The sequence below is a fragment of the Bos indicus x Bos taurus genome, chromosome 5, assembly GCF_003369695.1.
Source record: "Bos indicus x Bos taurus breed Angus x Brahman F1 hybrid chromosome 5, Bos_hybrid_MaternalHap_v2.0, whole genome shotgun sequence".
In the NCBI taxonomy this organism is placed as follows: Eukaryota; Metazoa; Chordata; class Mammalia; order Artiodactyla; family Bovidae; genus Bos; species Bos indicus x Bos taurus.
This window is the reverse complement of record NC_040080.1, coordinates 84,219,781-84,241,925: the sequence shown is the minus strand read 5'-3', so window position 1 is coordinate 84,241,925 and position 22,145 is coordinate 84,219,781. Positions and strand designations below refer to the sequence as shown.

Genomic DNA, 22,145 nt, shown 5'->3' with positions numbered 1-22,145 from the left:
ACAATGGTAGAAAGATGTTTATTAAAGCTGACTCTCAAGTGACAGATAAATGCATAGTTCTATTATGCATGCTAATTTCAACATACAGCAAGCTTAAAAGCAGATAGATCAAAACAAGAGAGGTTTTAAAAAATCATAAAGACAAAATAGAGCTATGTTGGTATGTGACAAGAAAATAATTCTGCCTTAAAAGTGAATCTTCCTCAATCCCCTCAAGAAACATGTAACCACAATTTATGGAACAAAATTAAAACCAAGTTGGGATTGTCCCATTTCTTAGCTTGCCTGGCTTTGAGTTAAAAAAAAAGGAGGGGGGGGTGCTGTTGTTAAATTAAGATACAATTGATCCTTCTATTATAAACAAAAAACTAGATCACATAATTACTGATGTATAATTCTGATTTATTAATGTGCGATGTTTAGTTCTTAAAAAAAAGGAAAACAACACAAACACACACACACAAAACAAGCCAATAAACAGACTTTTTCATGCGCATCTTCTTTTCTACCTCACAAAGTTCCATGGCATGATTTTTAGAGGTGTTCCCTTGCTCAGGGTTGGCATACGTTTTTCAATTTTCACTGTCCAGAGCCATATTTACAGAAAGATGTACAAATATTGTAGATGGTAGCCTGCACAACCCTCACATGATTAAAACTTCAGTTCCTTGGTTTTCTAGGGCTTTGTGTAAATGCCAATACACTTCAGAGTTTACCTAACTGTGCCTCTCAACCTTTGGTCCCAAAGGTGAAGGGCAGGATTTTTAATCAGGTAGCAATTTATCTGTAATTAGGAAAACATAATTACGTATTATCATCTAATTGCAATTACTGGTTGGAGAAAGTCACATTTCACAAGTAGTGATCCATGCTGGATTAGTGTTCTCCTATTACTGAATTCTGCATCTGTATTTGTATTTGGCAGGAAGCCAATAAAAATTCAAAGGTAATCACTATGCTTCTCTGCAGTCCAGCTGTCAAAGTCACCAACTTCATTGCTGAATAAGAAAGCGAGACATACTTTCTGAACCACATCTTGGCTATATCTGTTTCCTGCTCAGACATCAAGTGGAGATCAAAATAACTGTATACAAAAAAAAAAAAAAAAAAAAAACACAAACCCATGTGAAGTAGGTTAGAGAACTGTTCCACGCTTCATTTCTGGTACAGTTAAAAAGTTTAATGTCTCAAGGCACCACTATGGTTGAACATTGGATACGCGGGTAACCAGCTAATCTAGTAGGCTGTAAAGTCAGTAAATAGCTTGTGCAACTGTGAAAAGCAATCTCTAGAGAACTGTTAGATATACTGTAGGCACAGGTATCATAATAATACAAATAGAAAACAATGAGTCCTAGAAAAAGCATGTTGAGCACCGTTGTGGCATCATTTGTATTTCTTTACCTAACGCTATGTAAACCTCACATTTACGAAAGGAAAGACTAACTTCTGAAAGTTACACTCAAGGTTGCTCTTTGTGCTTTCCCCAAAAGTGGATCTAGTTCGTCGGTGTACTTTTAGAAGTCGTTGGATCTCCGTCACCCTCAGTGGTGCTGGTTGATTCATTCAAGTGCGAGCTCAAGTTCTCCGATGTTAGGTGGGAAGACTTGTAGACGATCTCATTGAAGTCAGACCTGATGCACACCAAGGCGGGGTCATTCAGTGGGTCTTCCACCGAGGCCTGCGTGTTTTCTCTTGTGATTCCCATGTCCTTGCTGTGTTCCGAGGGGGATTTTCTTCTCATGCGAGTATAAGTTTTGTCTTGATTCTCCATGCCTTGCTCATTTTTCAAAAACCGTCCAAAGAACCAAATGAAGAATCCAAACCACACAAAAGCTATTAAACTTGGAACAAAAGCCAGACACTTGACATCAAGGCTTGCCCCTATGAACCTGCTGTGGAGGAACATGTCTCCCTCAACATAGGTTTTATTAGTCCGAGGGTTGGTGTGGTTGGACCGCCATTCCCAGGATAGCTTGGTTCTGTTCAAATCCTTTAGACTCTCTGAGTCTTTGACTGTATATATCTTCTGTCCTGGGCCAATATACTGTCCATATTCATGAGGCTTATAAAATATCTGATTCTTCCACATATTAAGATCCAAAATCAAGACGAGAAAGATAATTCCATAGTTAAACCATTTACCTGCATTAAAAAAGAAATACTGTGTATTAGTCAAAGACTGATAAAACTGCAATAGGGGTTTTCTCCTATAAAATGGAAATAATGGTATTATAGCATGAACTGTTAATGTTTTAGACCCGTTAACAATTTTTTGAGGGTACTATACTGCCATTAAGTCAGTTGGCAAAGGAATTTACTAAATGGATGTTAAGCATGTGAAAATGTAACTCTTGATCCCAGAGCCAGTAATTTATGGTATTTATACTAACTAGACAAAGTCTCCTGGCTTTTAAGGCACCACCACTATACTCTAATTGGGTTTCATGTAGGTTATTCTCCAGAACATTTCAATTAAGGTTTAAAAACAAGTTCTAATAAAATTCTTAGAAAAGTCCAACATATGACTGAATATCTCTTATGGTTTTATAATTATGTCTGGGAAAGAAATAAATCGTCTTGCAACATAAGCACAACAGTGCATCAATTGAATTCACATTGCTGTTTGTTGGTGACCTGTCGATTAAACTATTAGTCGATGTGGTTCAGATCAATAATCCTTGAGCATTCATTTCAAGACTTTAAAAACATCAAATTCTCATTGAACAGAATCCATTCATCAGACATATAAATATAACCAAAGCTTTAGAAGATATGATTTGGAGAGACTATAATCACTATGACTTCTTTGTAGGATTTAAAAGTCCTATATAAATAAGATATTATTTAGAGACATATTATCTAGTGAAATCTTTGCATCTTTAAATGGAAATAATGTGGAAAAACTTTGAAGGGATACTATATTCCATTATAATTTTTATTATAATTCGTTACAAATTTTACAGTATGAAGTGTTAGCTTAGTAACACTTCATAGTTTTGCTATAGCAAATAATGTGATATATTTACAGATTCTAAAAGCTTTAGTTATTATATATAATGTCAAAATTATTTTGTATTTAAAAATAATGATATTTAACATTATTAAGTTACTGCCCTCACATGACAACTAGGATCTTGGGAAAATGTCTTAAACTAAAACTGGTAAACACGTATTTTGTAATACATACTTCAATAGAACACATAGCTTAAATATGACCTTGGGTAAGGAAAGGAGGTTAGGAAAATATTTTATCATCATTACACATTTTCAAGCTCCTATAATGTGCAAATACGAGGGCTTTCCCAAATCCTCGTCTGGATTCCAAAACCTATTAGCTACATTAACTTGAGTTAGTTGCTTAAATTCTCCAAACTCCAATTTCTTTACAAGCATAAAATAACAGTACTTATTAAAGTGGTTAACATTTCATGAGATTATTATATACTAAGCACAATGTTTGCTATATAAATAGAACTCAGTAATTGTCACTAATATTATCATCAAAGCCTTGCCTAAGTCATGATAATGTCTTCATTTGCATGGAAAGGTACAACTTCTCTATGAAGAGAATTTATTTAAACCACAGGAAGGGAGATTATAACTGCCTATCCTAAAATCATTCACTATACAGGGTTTATAATATTTGTAATGAAAATTCTTGCCTGAATGATTAGTTTGGCACACCCAAACTATAAATTAAAGTGGGGATGCTGGAAACATCTCCAGATATGAAAAGATGCTTATAACACCTCGTACTGTTAAGTTCAAGCCAGTCCTGCCCTCTTGTATCTTCAAAATGAAAACAGCATCAACCCTAAAATAAATCAAGAAAGCTCAAGCCAGAGAAATTCCACCAAATTCAAAGGCAGGCATCATTGCCAGATATTTATTGTATTCATAATAGACTCTGTGGAGGATACCTTAGTAGATCCTGAGGGCATATATTACTGCCTTCAAGGAAGGAACTTACCATCTTACGGGAAAAACAGAACAGAGACATCAACAGATAAATAATAATAATAAGAGGCCACATCTAAGAGGTGCCGAAGGAGTGATACAAACCATAAAGCTGAAGACATTGAGAAAATGGACTAAAAACTGAGTGCTAATTCTGCAGAAAGGATTTTGAAGGAAGTAGCAATTCATGTGGTCAAGAAAGAAAAGGAGGACAGGGAACAGTTTGGAAAATATTATGTTTCTTTTAGTATATGTTTTTATTATGCTGCAGATAGAATAATGTACAGAAAAAGATCAGCTAATGTGGAAGAGACGGGGCAGAGAGAAGGGAAAGAATGGAGACTGTTGTAGGAAAAGAAGGCACAGCAAAATGAGAGACAGGTGATATGAAAAGTTCAGGGATTCTCATTCAGTATCATAGAGGCACTAAGTTTGTAGCTTTCGTGATTGAAGCAGTTAGGAGAGGGGTTTTGGCTCCTTCTCTGTTGTAGGAGATCCATACTTATTCTCCTTTTGTAAACGACATGGGTTATGAAGCTATGGGGAGGGGAAGAGGTCCTTGAACTTATAGGACTGACCATCAACTTTTTGACTCACAAAGTGAAAAAAGTGAAAGTACTAATTTCTCAGTCATGCCTGAATCTTTCCAACCCTTTGGATTGTAGCTCAACAGGCTCCTCTGTCCACGGAATTCTCCTGGCAAGAATACTGGAGGAGGTATTCCCTTCTTGGGGGATCTTCCTGACCAAGGGAGCAAACCCGGGTCTCCTACACTGCAGGTAAATTCTCTACCATCTGAGCTCACAAAGTCTCCTTGGAAAAACCCTGTTTAGATCACATTTATCAACTCATGAACAGAGCAGTCTCCCATATGGGGTTTCTGTTTCTAGGGTAATGATGTCAGAAATTGAACATAAGCAGCACCACAGAATCAGAAAGGAAAAGGAGGAATGCTCATGGAGCATAGAGAAGGGTGCTTTTCTGGTGGCTAGAAGATGCTCAGTGAATAACAGTAAAAGGAAAAAATAAATAAAATCAGGGGAAAAAAGTGGTAGTGAATTTACAGTGATCAAACTGAAGGAACCCTGCAGATAGAAAGAGCTTTTTTTCATACTTTCAAATTATTTTCTCTACCCAAGTTGAATGGTGCTGGGTCAGCCTGACCACTAAACATTCACATTAAAAAATCATGTTATGTCACTTCTCAAGTGACCTGGTGTCCATATATTAAGACAAGAGAAAAAAAAAAAAAAAAAGAGAGAGAGAGAGAGAGAGAGAGAGAGAGAGAAAAGACAAGAGGAAGGAGACACCAGTTAAAAATGTGTTGCCTGACATGGATACCATTACTCTGCTCTAACACATCTTTACTGATTTGTGAGAGGGGAATCATAGTGACAAAAACTGCAGCCTGGACATCAGCAGATGGAGATCAAATACTCAGTACAATTTGGGTAATGTGTTTAACCTCTCCAGATCTCAACGATTTTAGTTTCAAATTGAGTTAACAGAAATAGATGCCTTCCAGTTCTATGATTCTATCCTCTTCCCCCAAGCCCTTCTATTTGTTAACCATGTAAATTCAATTTTTTGTGCTGTGAAATGGAGAATACCATCAGCGTTGTTGTTCAGTTACTCGGTTATGTCCAGCTCTTTGTGACCCCATGTACTGTGGCATGCCAGGCTTCCCTGTCCTTCACTATTTCCCTAAGTTTGCTCAAATTCATGTCCATTGAGTCAGTGATGCCACCCAACCCCTCCTCTGTCATCCCCTTCTCCTGCCCTCAATCTTTCCAGCATCAGGGTATTTTCCAATGAATCAACTCTTCACATCAGGTGGCAAAAATACTGGAGCTTCAGCTTCAACATCAGTCTTTCCAATGAATATTCAAGGTGGATTTCCTTTAGGATTGACTGGTTGGATCTCTTTACTGTCCAAGGGACTCTCAAGAGTCTTCTCCAGTACCATAGTTCAAAAGCATCAATTCTTCGGTGCTCAGCCTTCTTTATGGACATGACTACTGGAAAAACCATAGCTTCAATTATCTGGACCTTTGTTGGCAAAGTGATGTCTCTGCTTTTTAAAATGCTGTCTAGGTTGGTCATAGCTTTTCTTCCAAGGAGCAAGTGTCTTTTAATTTCATGGCTGCAGTCACCATCTGCAGTGATTTTGGAGCCCAAGAAAATAAAATCTCTCACTGTTGCCATTATTTCCCCATCTATTTGCCATGAAGTGATGGGACTGGATACCATGATCTTAGTTTTTTGAATGCTGAGTTTTAAGCCAGCTTTCTCACTCTCTTCTTTCACCTTCATCAAGAGGCTCTTTAGTTCCTCTTCACTTTCTGCCATTGCTGCTGCTGCTAAGTCACTTCAGTCGTGTCCGACTCTGTGCGACCCCATAGACGGCAGTGCACCAGGCTCCCCCATCCCTGGGATTCTCCAGGCAAGAACACTGGAGTGGGTTGCCATTTCCTTCTCCACTGCATGAAAGTGAAAAGTGAAAGTGAAGTTATTCAGTCATATCCGACTCTTAGGGACCCCATGGACTGCAGCCTACCAGGCTCCTCCATCCATGGGATTTTCCAGGCAAGAGTACTGGAGTGGGGTGCCATTGCCTTCTCCATTTCTGCCATTAGGGTGGTGTTATCTGCATATCTGAGGTTATTGATATTTCTCCTGGAAATCTTGATTACAAGCTTCATCTAGCCCAGCATTTCACATGATGTACTCTGCATAGAAGTTAAATAAGCAGGGTATAGTATACAGCCTTGACATACTCCTTTCCCAATTTTGAACCCGTCTCTTGTTCCATGTCCGGTTTTAACTTTTACTTCTTGACCTGCATACAGGTTACTCAGACACTCATCAAACCACCTCAAAGGATCATCATGATTGTCAACTAAAAAACACAGTCACAACCTGAAAGTAGAGAGCTGTTTTATTTGGAGGGAAGGTTTAAGACTCCAAATCTGGGAAGTAGTTCTGAGAAAACTGCTCAAAGGAGGCAGAAGGGGAAGTCAGGAAGTTTGCAATAAAGGGAGCAGGCAGTTTGAACCTCAAAGATCATGTGTCAAGTTAAGGAATTTAGCATTGTATGTACAGGAAGATATAAGCCTCTGGGCTCACTGTGTTCACTCCTTTCATATGCACTTCAGCTGTCTGGGGCCAATCTTGTTTCCTTGTTCACCTTGCTTCTTGCATTCCCCCAGCCCCTAAGCAATCTCTGTGGGGGTGGCAGCATCTGCTGGATCTCAGTTTTGGGAGTCCTCATTCACATTTGGAGGCCAGATATTGGTGATGATTGTGACATTTCTTGTTTATTAATATGGCAGGAGATATTTTCATTTCACAGGATATAATGAAAAGTTGTGGACCTGCGAGGTGATGCTAATGGTAATGAACCTGCCTACCAATTCAAGAGATGTAAGAGACGCCAGTTCAAACCCTGGATCAGGAAGATCCCCTGGAGGAGGGCATGGAAACCCACTCCAGTATTTTTGCCTGGAGAAGCCCATGGACAGAGGAGCCTGGTAGGCTACAGTCCATTGGGTCACACAGGGTTGGACACGACTGAAGCGACTTAGCATGCATGCAAGCACAATGAGAAGGGGTGTTTGAGAGTTCTCTGAAATATACTGTTTGCCCAAAATGTAGGGTAGTATTATTTCTACAATTTCTTCTTTCTGCTTCTTCAATCCAGTTAATATACAATCTAAATAGAGAGAAGAGCATGTTAATGGTTTCTAACAAAGATATATTCTCAATGTTTCAGTTTGGATAAAACAGAATGAATTACTGAGCAGTGACATTAATAGGTAGATATCACTGGACCAATTGGGCTCCATGCTGTCTCAGGTGGTAAAGAATCTACCTGCAATGTGGAAGGCATGGGTTCAATCCATGGGTAGGAAGATCCTCTGGAGGAGGAAATGGCAACCCACTACAGTATTCTTGCCTGGAGAATTCAATGGACAGAGGGGCCTGGCGGGCTACAGTCAGACAGGATTGAGTGACTAACACTTTTACTTTCACTGAACTAATTACCCAAGAGGCCCCAGTGTGAATCTAAATGTGAAAATGCATTGTGAATCAGCATATTTAACATGTTAAAAATCCCTAGCAATTGATAATTTGCCTACAGCTTGCAGTAGTATTAGTCCAGAGAAACGCACACAAAATGTGAAGCTAAATAACAGGGTACAGATTCTCCCCATACCCCCACTCCATTTCCACAGCCGAGAGACCACGTGGGGGTGGGGAAGTGTGGAGGGGAGAGCATTAGATGAGGCAGGATTCCTATTGATTTATTTCCTTTTCTGCTTCTGTGAAGGCAGCCTCGCCCTTCCCCCACTGCTGTAGTTGCTCAGTTGAAAATGCAACTGCTGAAAATAGAGAAGAAACGGCTCTTCTTACTTTTTGCATCCTGCCCACCTGACATAACTCCTGCTCCATTTATCCATCGGTACAGAGGAAGGATGTCCATCTTTCTCTAGAGTCCTTTTTTCCATTTTCCGACACACTGTTTTGTTACCTTCATAATACTCTCTCCTCTTTAAAAAATTACTTTAATGAGATGCAGCAAACTAGAAAGCAAAATTAAGTGGGACAACTCAACTTAGTGTACTTGTCTATGAAGTGAAGGAGTTGAGTTATATAACCCTTAAGATTTCTTCCTAGTCCTAAAAGTCTCCTTGATGAGTCTATGAAATAAACACCGCCTAAACCTTAATGTTTTATGATGGAGTGGAAATCTCACCATTAGAGCAAAAAAGATGCAATATACATTTTTCAGATGGAGAAAGCTTTCCTTAAAAAAAAATGATTGTATATTCTCAGAAATGCTGTTTACCATAAAAAATAAATTTGAGTCTCTGAAATGACTCACATGAAAAGGTGTAAGACACAGAAAAAGAAGAAGACTAACAGTGCTTCTATTGCCATTTTTTCATGTGTGTTGTTGTGAATGTACAGTCAACCAACCATAACAAGAGGTTTGGTATTTTGGCATTAATTGTATGAGAGTTTTTGCATTTCCCCCTGTTGTTTCAACTACACAGCATAATGTAAATCAGCAAGGAGGAAGGGTAAGAATCCATACATTATTTCTATTTATCTCCTCGAAATACCTCACTGTCTCCTTTAATGAGAAATCCCTGCATGGTGTTGTGGGATTGCCTCTTTCCTGTGTTGTGTGCTTGTAATGAATCTTACTGATTGGCAAAAATGATATTATGATGGTAATTTTATCATCTTACTTTGTGGGAGCTTAGAGAATCCCGGGCTAGTTAATTTTAAAAGAATTCTTCATTAAATATCAGCCGCATTTTAGCATAGGAAATGACAAGAGTTTGGGGAAAAGTGTTATTTCTTTCAACTAAGGAAAAATACTATATGTGCTGATATTTCCACCTATAATGAACCTTTCATAATTCAAATATGCAATTATAATATTAAAAAAAAATCTTTTACTCAGTAGGGTTGCCAGTTAGTGTTGAGGTTGAGCTCTGCTGTTAGCACCTCTATAGCAAGTGGGGTCACCATTTGGGCGGACTCTATGCCCAGTGGTCACGCTCTACAAAGTCATCAGCATCCATTATGTGATCACAGGAAACCCTGACCTTGAAGAAGATGAAGTTTGTATAATTAAATAAATAACAGTGTGCTGTAATAGTTTCCTGGCCACGTTCAATATCCTCTCATTCCAGACCTGATCAGTGTAAACAGGGCACTCTGAGTTAGCGGCTCTTTAAGCACTGGCCCCACCCACCCCCACACCCCCCTTGCAACCAGGTAATTTAAGAATATCCAGAAACCACATTAAATGCTTGGGTCATGAGGAGACGGTTGAGCCAATCGAAGATACTTACTAAAAAGTTTATGAACTAATAAGAACTGAGTTAGTAAATTATCTCAAGACTTAAAAGCAAATGAATATAGCTTCTCAAAATGCCTCTTTTGTCATTGTTACTTTCTTAAGTAGGAGACTACTCCTTTAGGACATAATCCAATATGATGAATAGAGGTAGAAACTTGTGATGATGAAAAGCACAAGAAAAGGATGTGACGTTGTACTGAATTCAATTACCATCACACTCTTTCTTGAGACTGGGAACTGTGCTATGCTCATTTCTGTATTCCCTAGATCCTCGTTTAGTTTTAGACACATGTTAAATCAGAAAGTGTCCATTAATCAATAAGTAAAGTCTGAAATACTATGTCCAGAAAAATTTCAAGGAATGAAGTTCTAGACTTTCAAATCAAATGCCGTTGTCACAATGATCTGGTGAATTCTAAGATACTGCTAAAATCAGATAAAGTCTGGAAAATTGGGAAAAAACAAACTATTTATGTCTCAAAGAATATGACTAGTTATATATTTCAAGTCTTTCTTCTGGCTATAAAGAGAAATATCTGAAAAGCATTTGAATTTTACTATAAAAACCCTCATCTATGCATAAATAAACCCAGGACACCTCATTCTGGACAGAACAGACCAGCTTAGGGGCAGCAAGGGCTGACAGGCTATGGGCAGAGCAACCATGGCCTTGAAGAAAATGAGTTTGGGACAAATAAAAGGAATTGTTGCTTTAGGTAGAAGTAAACAGTTAATGCTAGAGCTTCACAAATGTGTTGGAAATGGAAATTGCTGCAGGAAAGGTTCAGAAAAATTCATAACTAATAGAATAGCAAGAGATCCTTGTATGCTTTGGATAAATTCATGATCATTGGGGACTGTCATGGTGAAGAAGATGCATTGCATTTCCCTATAACAAGTCCCTTGCTAATTTTGCCAGACAGAATATTCTGCTGGATGCACCACTGGCCTGCCCTCGCCAGCACTTTCCATGATCTGATTGACACAGGAGAGCTCCTTAAAAAACAATCCTTGGGACCTCATTTGCCAAAAATCATGCACCTATGGAAATAAGACGAAGGACATTATTTTCATGCATTCTTTTCCACAGTTTCACCATTGTGAAGCACCTGTGCCCTCGCTCTGCTCAGGAAACTGAAATAGAACACCGACCTAGGGAGGCTTGTTCACTGCTACATTTTCCATTTTTGCCGAAAGGTTCCCATGGGCATCGTCATGCCAGTAGTGTGAATTCTCTCCTCACAGATGCACGGGCCTTCCTTCTGGCCTTTCCCCCAACCCTCTCCTAATTTACTCAGATGATGGCCACCAATGGGACACTTCTTTTGTCTGACTGGGATGACAGATGGCAGAGCTTCCAACGGGATCCGCATTAATAGGACTTGGGGAGCTTCAGAGTCTGAATTGAGAGGCCATTCCTCTCTGGCCTCCAGAGACTTAGTACATCATATTTTGAATCCATCTTTGCACTCATCTTATAGGTAAAAGGGAAGATGGCGAAAGAGATAATTATACGGTTGTATTTAGCATTTACTTTTAGGAGAATGAACAGTGGACTTGAGCTAAAAGCACCAGTGTGACCAAATCACTAACCATTTATCCCCTTTATTACTGAAGTCAAAATTCCCAGAAAAAAATATTTTAACACACCCTTGGAAAACAGATGATTTATTTTTATAAGCTGTAGCTCAGCTTATAAAATGAAAGCTCATACATACTGCAGCAAACCATCTGTCGGGGGGGATCCAGATGAGCTAAACAGATGCAACAATTCAAGTTATTTCTGACATGCATAAATAAAACTAGCTAGGAATCAGGATTAAAAAATACTCAAATCCTAAAGGCTTTTAAAATGTCAATGGGAACTCATTAGTGTCAGATAACCCTCTACATATAGAGCATTTCATTGGGAGAGAGATTTTTTTTTTTTTTTTTTCATTCCTAGCTTTGTCTTTCTCGAGGACTCAGAACATAACTGCTATTTATGTAACAGGAAAGAACTCAGAATAGTTGATAAATAATCAGAGAGCTCTCTCTCAGGCTACTTAGTATTTTTTGAATTATAGGGAAAGCAGATTCTGAATGGATAAAAGGAAAAGCTTTAGGTAAAAACAGTGAGAACTTACTGAGTGCTTGCTTCACGGCAGGCAATGCTTTAAGTACCTTGTACATATTAATTAATTTCATCCTCACTGCAATCCTATGGGATAAGTATCATCACTGTCCCCATTTAACAGATGAAAATACTGAACCTCTAAGAGGTTAAAGAGCTTGACAAGGGCCCTGCCACCAGTTAGTAGCAGGGCTGGAATCTACACACCAAATCTTTACATTCCATTGCCTCAGCATGCACAGAACATCTTTTCCAGATCACAGAGAAATGATAATTGAGACCATCAAGCCATCCTTGATCCTGGAAGAATCCCAGCCATCCCTGTCTAGGCTCTTCTGGTGCAGAACAAACACAGAGAAAGCATTAGACAGAGCTGTCTGACAGTCTGTAGGATCCTTTTCTAGCCCTGTCTCCAGCTTCTTCTGGACCTTTCTCCAGTCATGCTCTGCTTTGGGACCTCCTCTGATTTGGCCCCAGCTCTGAACTTTCTACCTCCTCTCAGATATGCCTTTCTTCCTGACTACCCCATTTAAAAATTTTATTTATTTATTTGGCTGCATCAGGTCTTAGTTGGGGCATGCAGGATCTTCGTTGTGTCTGGCAGGATCTTTCGTTGGCCCCGCACAGAGTCTCTAGTTGTGGTACATGGGATGGCTCAGTAGTTGTGGCACATGGGCTGAGTTGCACTCCATGTGGGATCCTAGTTCTCCCACCAGGGATCGAACCCAGATCCTCTGCATTGCAAGGCAGAGTCTTAACCACTGGACCACCAAGGATGTCCCTACCCCATTTCTATTGAATGTGTATTCTGCCCCTTGGGTTTTGTTTGATAAGGCTTATAGAAAGTACATAAATGCTGAGATGAGAGGAACTCTGATTACAGGAAATGTTTCTCAGTAGCTGTATTTTTCAAAGTATGATCCTCTGGCTACCTGCATAGGCATCACTGGTGGTGCTCCAGAGAATGGCGGATTCTGGGCTCCACCTCATACCTGAGGCATCTGACTCTGGGTGTGTGGCTGATGGATCATTTACACAAGCTCTCCAGGTGATTCCCATACAAACTAAAGTTTCAGAACTATTGACAGAGCGTGTTTCATGCTTAATGATCCCAGGGGTGATTCTATATTTACTGACCAGGAAAGCATTAAGGTCTACCTACAAAAAGAAGCAGAACTTGGAGGAAACTATCAAGCTAGCATTTGTGATTCTCTTGGAAGTTTGTGGGCTACTAACTATTGAGCATGTTAAAATACAACACAGTGCACTATGTTTTAGAGATTTTACCTGGGTTTGCCCAGAAACAACTATTTTACAATATCAAGTAAAGTCAAAGGCCTTTCAGGGCAGATGGGTGGTACTGCAGAATGGCTTCAGCAACCTCTTCAGTCAATTCACAGAACAAAGAGAACAACAAAGACAAAACAAAAGGGGGAACGTTCTGATTTTCTTCAGTTTCCCTGGGTTGAGAAGATCCCCTGGAGGAGGACAAGGCAACTCACTCCACTATTCCAGCCTGGAGAATTCCATGGACAGAGGAGCCTGGTGAGCTACAGTCCATAGGGTCACAAAGAGTCAGACCCAACTGAAGTGACTTGGCACACACACATGCGTTCTTAAGTAGAACATGCTGAATTATGTAAGCTTTGGGCACCACAAAACCTGCCCCTACCCCTGTCTATAAATGACAGCATATATGACAAAGCTACATATAAGAGCCCTGAATTAAATATTTTTAACAGTTTTATTTTCCTTTCCGGCCAATGGACTCTATGAGCCTCCCTCCCCACCTCTCCTCTCCTTTTTTTAAACTTGATGTTCTGCACTCAAATAGGATATTTTTGAAAAGCCTTCTGATAGTCAGAGACAATATTAGTGCCATGATGGTCTGAGACAAGAGCTGATAGTAAGAACAGATGGTTCTGGCAAAAGCCCACCCAAAGGGATATGATGATACCACGTGTGTGATAGCTGTTTTAGAAGTCTGAGAGGGCAGTTGTGCTGCAGAGATTAAGTGGGGACTCTGAAACCACACTATGTGACCTGAACTCAAATTGATTGATTTACCCAGCAAATTTAATAGATGGGCCTCATTCATTTTGAATAGGAAAAGAAACCTGCTGTATCTTCCCTATTCATGAGCTCATTCTCCAATTTAGGAAGGTCGCCTCATGCTCAAAGCAAAAAACAGCCTTCAAGTTGGGAAGCAAAGGTTTTTTTGCAGCACTCAGATGTTCACGTTCTCTGCGCTCAGGCTATTTTTATTCAGCAGCACAGACGGTCGTGTAAGCACAGATTTCTTTGGCAGTTTTTATTATAGCAGGTGTAGGATCCTAGGCCATTGTCCTTAAAACACACACGTTCACTACCCGCATTTGAACAGCTTGAGAACTAATGCCATTCTTTATTTGATTATGTAGCTTACTGATTCTTGCTAAAAAAAAAAGAATTATAAAACATAACTCCAAGAAGACTTGTTTAGATGAGAATGACTGAGATGTCATGAAAGAATATTATAATAAATCATATTCAAGCCATTTCAAGAGCAGGACACATTTGAAAATGGAATAATCTAAGCATCCACAAGAGAATGACTTGAGGCAAACATGGAACCTTGCCACAGCAGTTTAAGTTTCACTCAATCAGATGAGAAGTGGCCTGAACTCCCTAAAGGCACGTGGTCTGACTGGAGCTGTAGGATACCATTGTTTTAATCTCAGCAGCAAATGAAGAAGAAAGCACAAAGAGTATTCATGTTAAAAAAATACACTGAGCTGTATGTTGTGAAAAAGAAACCCACCTAATGAGCAAAACCCAGGCAGAGTGGCCTATGGAGTGTGGCAGAGACAGCTAGTGATATTCCTAGGCTAGAATACAAGACCTGATACCACATGGCTACTCAATGGCAGAGCATGTCTCTCTGTTCTCCTTGACTCTGTGTGGGGCTATCTCACTAGGTACTCCTCATGGAATGTGAGTGGAGGTGACATGTTCTATTTCCAGGCCAGGTGGCTAAGAAACAGACAAATTCTCTCAGTCATTTCCCCCATTCTCTTTATTCCCATTTGCCCTCTGGATGCTGAAGCTGAAATTGTTAAAGCACCAGGAACTTAAGTCCAGAATGATGGTCCAGAGCCCCCCACTGATCCGGAACCACCTTGCACTGCTAAGTGAGTAAAACTAAACTATATTGCCAGATGCTTCTAAACTGTTACCATTTTCATTTTTAAAGCAGCCAGCATGACTCTAACCAGGAGACAATCAAATCATGTTCGAAATTTTACCTGTTATGTGAATATGATATTCCTCCTTGAAGATCTTCTGGAAGAAAGGAATCTTGAACTGCATATGAGGAGTATGCAAACCAGGAAGATTTACATCAACGTCTCCCATGAAATGTGGAAATTCCCAGTCCTGTCAGAGAAAACCAACATGACAACATATCTGTGATTTGTTTCATTCCTAAGCAGCAAAACACCAAAAATTGACTTTTTATAAGCACTTATTTTAAAATCATTTAAATGCAGCCAGCTGTTGGGTGTATCTGTTTTGTTCTGTGATGGTTGTTTTATGTACATTAGGTAGCAGTATGCAATCAAAATCAAAATTAAGTCATAACTTATATCCTCAGATTTTCTCTTTAATGTGATAATAAGAAACCAATGCAGAATTGATGTGCATTAATATATTTTTCTTTCTTTCATTATGGAGATCTGATCTTAAATTTTTATAGGAAGGAAGTGATCCATATTTTATAAATATGGGGTAATTTAGTTATTTTTTGTCCCACTATTTTTTAAAAATAAGAAATTTATACCAGCATATTTTCTGTAAGAAGACAAAGAGGATCTAATTCATTTAACCAAGTTCCTCAATTCACATCAAGGGAGTTTTATTAATCATCTGTGCTAGCAACTATATGGAATGGAAAAATGCCAAAATCTTCTGTCCTGTTCTCTTGCAATCTAGCATCAATTTGAACCAAATGATGGAGGGCCTGACATGCTAGCCTGAGAGATGCACAGTGAATTAATCCCAAAACTGTCATTAGCTATTTCCTTGTTGTCAAGGCAAAATCATGTGGGATGACCCTCCTTCTCACAAGGAAGGGAAAAAGATGCAAATGAGGATATTTTTAGGTGACTCATCTGCTCTTGGTTTGTGGATAGAAGCACCAAATTAAAGTTCATAACTAGCATGTGAAGAAGAAATACACTAAATAATGAAGAAACCTTTAAGCTGAATCCATGTTTTTATTTCCAGTAATAAAATTATCCCTAAATTAACAAACAGTTCTATATTTAGTGAATATTTTCTAAAGAACTTGGAGATGAAAAAATAATAAACAAAATATTACTTAAAATTTTTAATCCACTATTTTGACATAAAAAGTTAAATTTTTCTGAGATTTCTCTGTATGAAGCTAACAGAGGTGTGCTGATAATAGTGTGCATGAACATTTCAGGAGTTTCCATAGCCATTCCACTTCCCTCTTTGCAGAAAATTCTGATTAAGGGAGAAGAAACCTTAAAGGAAAGAAGAATATGTGAGTGGTGGTAATCAGGAAAGTTTTCAATGTTTATTAATTTTTGATCTATGGATAACTTTAAGCCAGTTATAAGAAAGAAATATATAAGTATAAAAATAAAATGATGCAATATCATCCCTTACTACTGGTACGTATGCCAGTATCTTGTTGGTCTTGCCTTTCCTGGTTTTTCAGAAATCAGCAGCAAATAGACATGTAATTTTGGAAATTCAGAAAACCCAAAGCACTGATGCTGGATGAATTTGGAATATTTTGATATAAAATATTAGTAGAAAATGGATTGGAATAATACTTGTGAACTATTGCATTTTATTAAAGTGCACTTTTTTTCATTGATATCATCTTGCTCTATGTTACTCAGAAGACACTTGCAAAGAATTAAAATTAAATTTAGTCCTTAGCTAAAATATAACTGACATCTGCCATAAAAAATTATGCTTGGCAATGATAACCAGAGAATCTTTCACTAATCCAGGATAAGAAACATAAAGCATTATCAATAGAGCAATTCCCTTTCTTACTTCTTGGTTTAAGGAAGAATTTAAGATTAACAGATACACACTACACTGTATATAAAATAGTCATACAATAAGGACCTACTGTACGTATAGCACAGGGAACTATATATAATTCCTTGTTAATGGAAAAAATCTGAAAAGAATCACTGAATCACTTTGCTGTATACCTTAAACTGACACAACATCGTAAATCAATTACACTTCAATTAAAAAAGAAAAGGGAGTGAGTACTTCTTGGTAGTAATTGGGCAAGTGTACTTAGTGTACTTTCTTTTGAAAAGATATTCTTGGACTGTTATTGTTTAGCTCTTCATTTCATGAAATCAAAGCTTTCTACTGGGTATGAAATTGATTTTAGTTTGAAAGTAATCTCTAGTGATTTCTTGTATACTGGTATCAAATCCTCACCCCCCCCACTTCCCCCCCCCCAAATAGTTCCTTAATTATATCCCAACTGTACTTGGAGATAGAGGAATTCAGGAAATGAAGACTATAAGACAGGAGAAAGTCTTCCTCTTTACCTAGATGACGGCATTCTTTTTTTTTTTTTAAGAGATGAAGGCAGACAGTTTGGGGGAAAATGTGAGAGTAGTATCTTACACCATCTAAGATATTAAAAACAAAGAACTAATAAAAGAGATGATACATAAAGTCTCTTAGATTCCCCCTGTATAATGTCCAGGGGCTTCCCTGGTAGCTCAGTGGTAAAGAATCTGCTTGCCAATACAGGAGACATGGGTTCGATCCCTGGTCTGGGAAGATCCCACATGCCTCAGAGCAACTAAGCCTGTGCACCACAGCTATTGAGCCTATGCTTTAGAGCCCAGGACCCACAACTCCTGAAGCCTGTACACCCACAGTCCTGCTCCACAGCAAGAGAAGTCACTTCAATGAGAAGCCCACACACCACAACTACAGAGTAGCCCCTGGTTGCCACAACTAGAGAAAAGCCTGTGCAGCAAGGAAGGCCCAGCACAGCCAAACAATAAATAAATAAAATTACCAGATTTGGGCTTTAAAAACTGTTTTCTTTAGTCTTTTAACTCCCTGCCTCCACCCTCTCCCTGCTACTCTTATTTTTGTAGTTTAGTTCCTCAGTCCTGTCCTGACTCCTTTGCAACCCCATGGACTGCAGCCCGCCAGGCTCCTCTCTCCATGGGATTCTCCAGGCAAGAATTCTAGAGTTGGTTGCCATTCCCTTCTCCAGAACATCTTCCAAATTTAGAGATCAAACCTGGGTCTCCTGCATTGCAGGCAGATTCTTAAACATCTGATTCAGCAGGGAAGCCCCTAATTCAATTCCTACTCTGCATATTTCTGCAGATGCATTGTTGAATCAGTGTAAATTCTGACCTTGACTTAGAATGGAATGGTAATAATAAACATTGCTACCACTTCCAATACATTTTGGGCTCATCTTAATGGAGGCATCGGAGGGTAGTGATACCTCAAGTATTTTTTTTTTTTTATATATATATAGGAGATAAAAGAGGAATAAGAATGATATTCTCAATCTCCACCTTCATCTCCAAATCCCACAGGCTTCTTGGGAAGGTGAGATAATGCCTGGACAGCAACTAGCACATTGCTGGAGACAGAGGGAAGGGACAGAGAAATAGTCAACAAGCATGGCTGATTTCCCAGCATCATTCCAAGGTCAGGGTGTTCCTGAGAGTGAAGCAGAGGAAGCAGACAGGTCTGTTTTCAGGAGAATCACTCACAAAGCTGCTTCAGGGTCCAAGTGGGAAAGGACGAAGGTCATCTTCTCCTGCCCTCATCCACTGCACACTGCTGGCCTCCTGAAGTCTCTGATGGGACTTTGGTCAGAGCAGAGTCCTCCCAGAGGGCACCAGGAGCAGGACCATAGGGAAGGTCATTTCTCTCAAAGGGACATGTGAGTGACCTCAGTGGAGGACAGAAGAATGGGAGCAAAGTAATTTCTTGTGCAAAGTGTATCTCACACTGTAGTGACCTCCAGGAATAACTGTGGCAGACTTTCACTGTGATGGGGGAGGCATTGCTACCATGGAGCAGGAGCTGGTAACCTAGCAACATGTGAAACTACAGGCCAAAGAAACCCAAGGACACTTGGATCATACATTTTCAAGCACTGGCAATGCTCTAGCATCATCCTAAGCTACATGCTTATATTTACATACAAATAACCCCCAAATCTTGCTATTATTAACTCACTTTACAGAAAAGAAAAATTTGCCTCAGAGAGGTTAAATTGTGACAAAATGAGGTAGCCGTCATATGGCAGAGCACAGGCAAAAGAATACATATTTTCTGTTGGGCCATGCTGCCTCTGACTATGAAAACTGATGACCCTTAACTGCTTTTGACTCATTACTAGAATTATTTATACCTGCTATACCTGTTCTGGGGGCTTCCTGGGTGGTAGAGTGGTAAAGAATCCACCTGCTAATGCAGGAGACACAGGAGACATGGGTTCTATCCCTGGGTTGAGAAGATCCCCTGGAGGAGAAAATGGCAACCCACTCCAGTATTCTTGCCTGAATCATCCCATGGACAGAGGAGCCTGGTGGGCTACAGGCCATGGGGTCGCAAAGAGTCAGACACAACTGAGCAACTGAGCGGGCATGTACACTATACCTGTTCTTATTGAGAACCACTGATTACAGTCATTGCATGTTCTTCTCTCACCAAAAGTCAGTTCCATGAGTGGCTTTAAATGATTTCCCCACCCCAACCCCAGAAGTTTCTTGTATTTTGTCCAACCCTAATTTGACCAAGAAGATCAACTGTAACTTCTCCATTAATCAACTGTCCCAGAGGTCGTTGATTTCCAATCAGACTGTTGAGTAGGGAGATTTGACCAACAGAAGATTACTAGCAGGTACTGAGATTCTCTTGGCATCAAAACTATGGATGTATAGCAGTTTCACACACAGATTGTATGTACATGTTATGAAAGCCATGGTGCTCTTTCCTTCTGCATACATCTTAAAAATTATATTTTGAACATCAGATGAAAATGTTGAATTAAGAAAATGACAAAACAAGATGTATTCAGCTACCTAGATTGGGGGTAGAGACAGGTTGGTCCTGTGATTTTTTTTTTATAATATGTTCATTTACTCTATTCTTTAAGGAATGCTATCAGTATTCAGTAATTCAAAGCTCCCTTACTACAGTCTCCTCTCAAATCCAACATTGCCTTCAGCTGTCTGTCCCATTTGTGGCTCAGTGATGTGAGAATGATTTAAGTACATTGTGTCACTCACCGTACTCTAGTTATGCTCAGTTTATGGTAATGAACAGACTTCCAACTTTGTATCTTGCTTCATTTATGAGAAACAGCTAATTTTTATTCAGTTGGGTATATTTCCCATATAAAAATAAATGAGAAATGTCATGGTATATATCTACTCAGATTTCTTACATACAAGGGTTTACTTTTGCTTATAGCTATAAAAATCACATTTGAACACTGATGTCCAAATGATGAGTAATTTGGGACTGATGTGTCCAAATGTGATTCCATCCAAGTGTGGCTCTATTATTCATGGATCACATCCGGACAGACTTTCAGGATGGTGTTCAATATATAGTCTCAAGATATCCTGGATTCATCATTGCCTCACATTTTCTCAGTGAGGTATACGCCCTGGGGTCCAGGCAAAGCACTTGGTACTGTGCAGAGGAACTCAAGCTTGAAACCCACACAGTTTTGAATTCCCCAACTAGCATTCTATTTCCCAAATCAAATGAAGGGGCCCCCATTTCTATTTAGAGAAGTATTAGGGGATAAAAATGTAATAACAGTGAATACTTTACCCTGCAAAAATGAAACCATGGTTTCAGAACAAAAATCATATTTTAGGAGCAAAGGCTGGCCACTTGGTTTTTGAGAAATTTAAGACACAATTTATATAATAGTTTGCCAAAAGTATACATAACAATTTAGAATAGAATTGACAATAGATTCCTAAATACTGATTAAAAATACCATTTTTCAGTGTAATAATCTGCATATCTCCTCTTTATAGGCATTTAGATTATAAGGATTTAAATGATTACAAAATTCAACTTTTCAGATTTGCTTCTTTCTCTTTGTTAATCTCCATTCTTCCTATTTCAGAACTGAATATAGGTCCATGAATATCAGAACATTATTCTACCCAAAATGCCCCCAGCTTGTAAAGTGCCCTTGGTTTTTCTATGCTTACCGTGTCCTAGCAACAAGATTTTAGATGACAGTGAACAGTGGTGGTCTGAAGAATTGTACTCATGCTTTGGAAGATATTTTTGCTTCTTATTAAGAATCTCAAGTACCTGATTTCTTTCAGCAACAGTACACTTCTCTTAATTGACAAAACTGCCATGGTCTCACTTAGCTGAATAAACCCTTGGAAATCTTGATGTACAGTAGATGTTGCTTATTTGTTTGTTTATTACCTTCCTCTCCCATTGGAATGTAAGCCCCAAGGAACATAAGGAATTTTCTCCTGTTTTGTTCACTGTTACATTTCTCCATACCTGTAGTATATACTAAGAACTCATATACTTGATGAATTGATGAATGTTGCTCTTTGAAAGTTAAAGATATACAATTACTTCTGAGTTTCATGTAAATGGAATTTAGTTAAACAGAGCAATAAATATGCGGTTTTGTAAATAATATTACACATCAAACTGAGATTCATTATAATGAAAAAAATGTTTTTTTCCCTATAAACAAGGCGTATTGCAATTACACAGACTGTAATTACTTTTAAGAAACTTTACCATCAGGCTCTGGCATGATAGCAGTGGGTTTTTTAAGATAAGTTTTATTACATCTAGACAGCTTGAAAGATCATTCCTTTAACCCAAAGATTAAGTCATTTGCCAAAGATCACAGAGGAAAGGAGACAGTATATAATGGGAGGAATAAAGTGGTCAAATTTAAATACTGTTAGATGAGGCAGTTAATATTTGGGCGATTAGTAAAAATGCTCATTGTGATGATCCAAGACATCCTTTTAATTCCCATATAAGTGTAAAGAAGCTCATGAGACACGTTCAACCAAGTCAGAGAACAAGAAAAGAGAATGTAAACCAACATGTGATGAAAAAAGGGAGGATCATTTCCCACAATGGGTGACACTAGGAAGGTGATCAAGG

At 38.8% G+C, this 22,145-nt stretch overlaps 1 protein-coding gene across 4 annotated transcripts in view; it reads right to left on the bottom strand.

Annotated features, from left to right (window-relative positions):
* Positions 1 to 385: 385 nt before the first annotated feature.
* Positions 386 to 22,145, bottom strand: part of TMEM117 (transmembrane protein 117) — a 611,331-nt gene continuing 589,571 nt past the window's right edge. For 3 of the 4 annotated variants that reach the window (XM_027542636.1, XM_027542638.1, XM_027542639.1), the window contains 2 exons: positions 15,233 to 15,362; positions 1,499 to 2,145 (listed from right to left, as the gene is read on the bottom strand). In XM_027542636.1, coding sequence (XP_027398437.1) covers positions 1,499 to 2,145; positions 15,233 to 15,362 — 777 coding nt within the window. Of the gene's footprint in view, positions 2,146 to 15,232; positions 15,363 to 22,145 lie in introns of all 4 variants that reach the window. The other variant, XM_027542635.1, reaches the window with a different exon arrangement.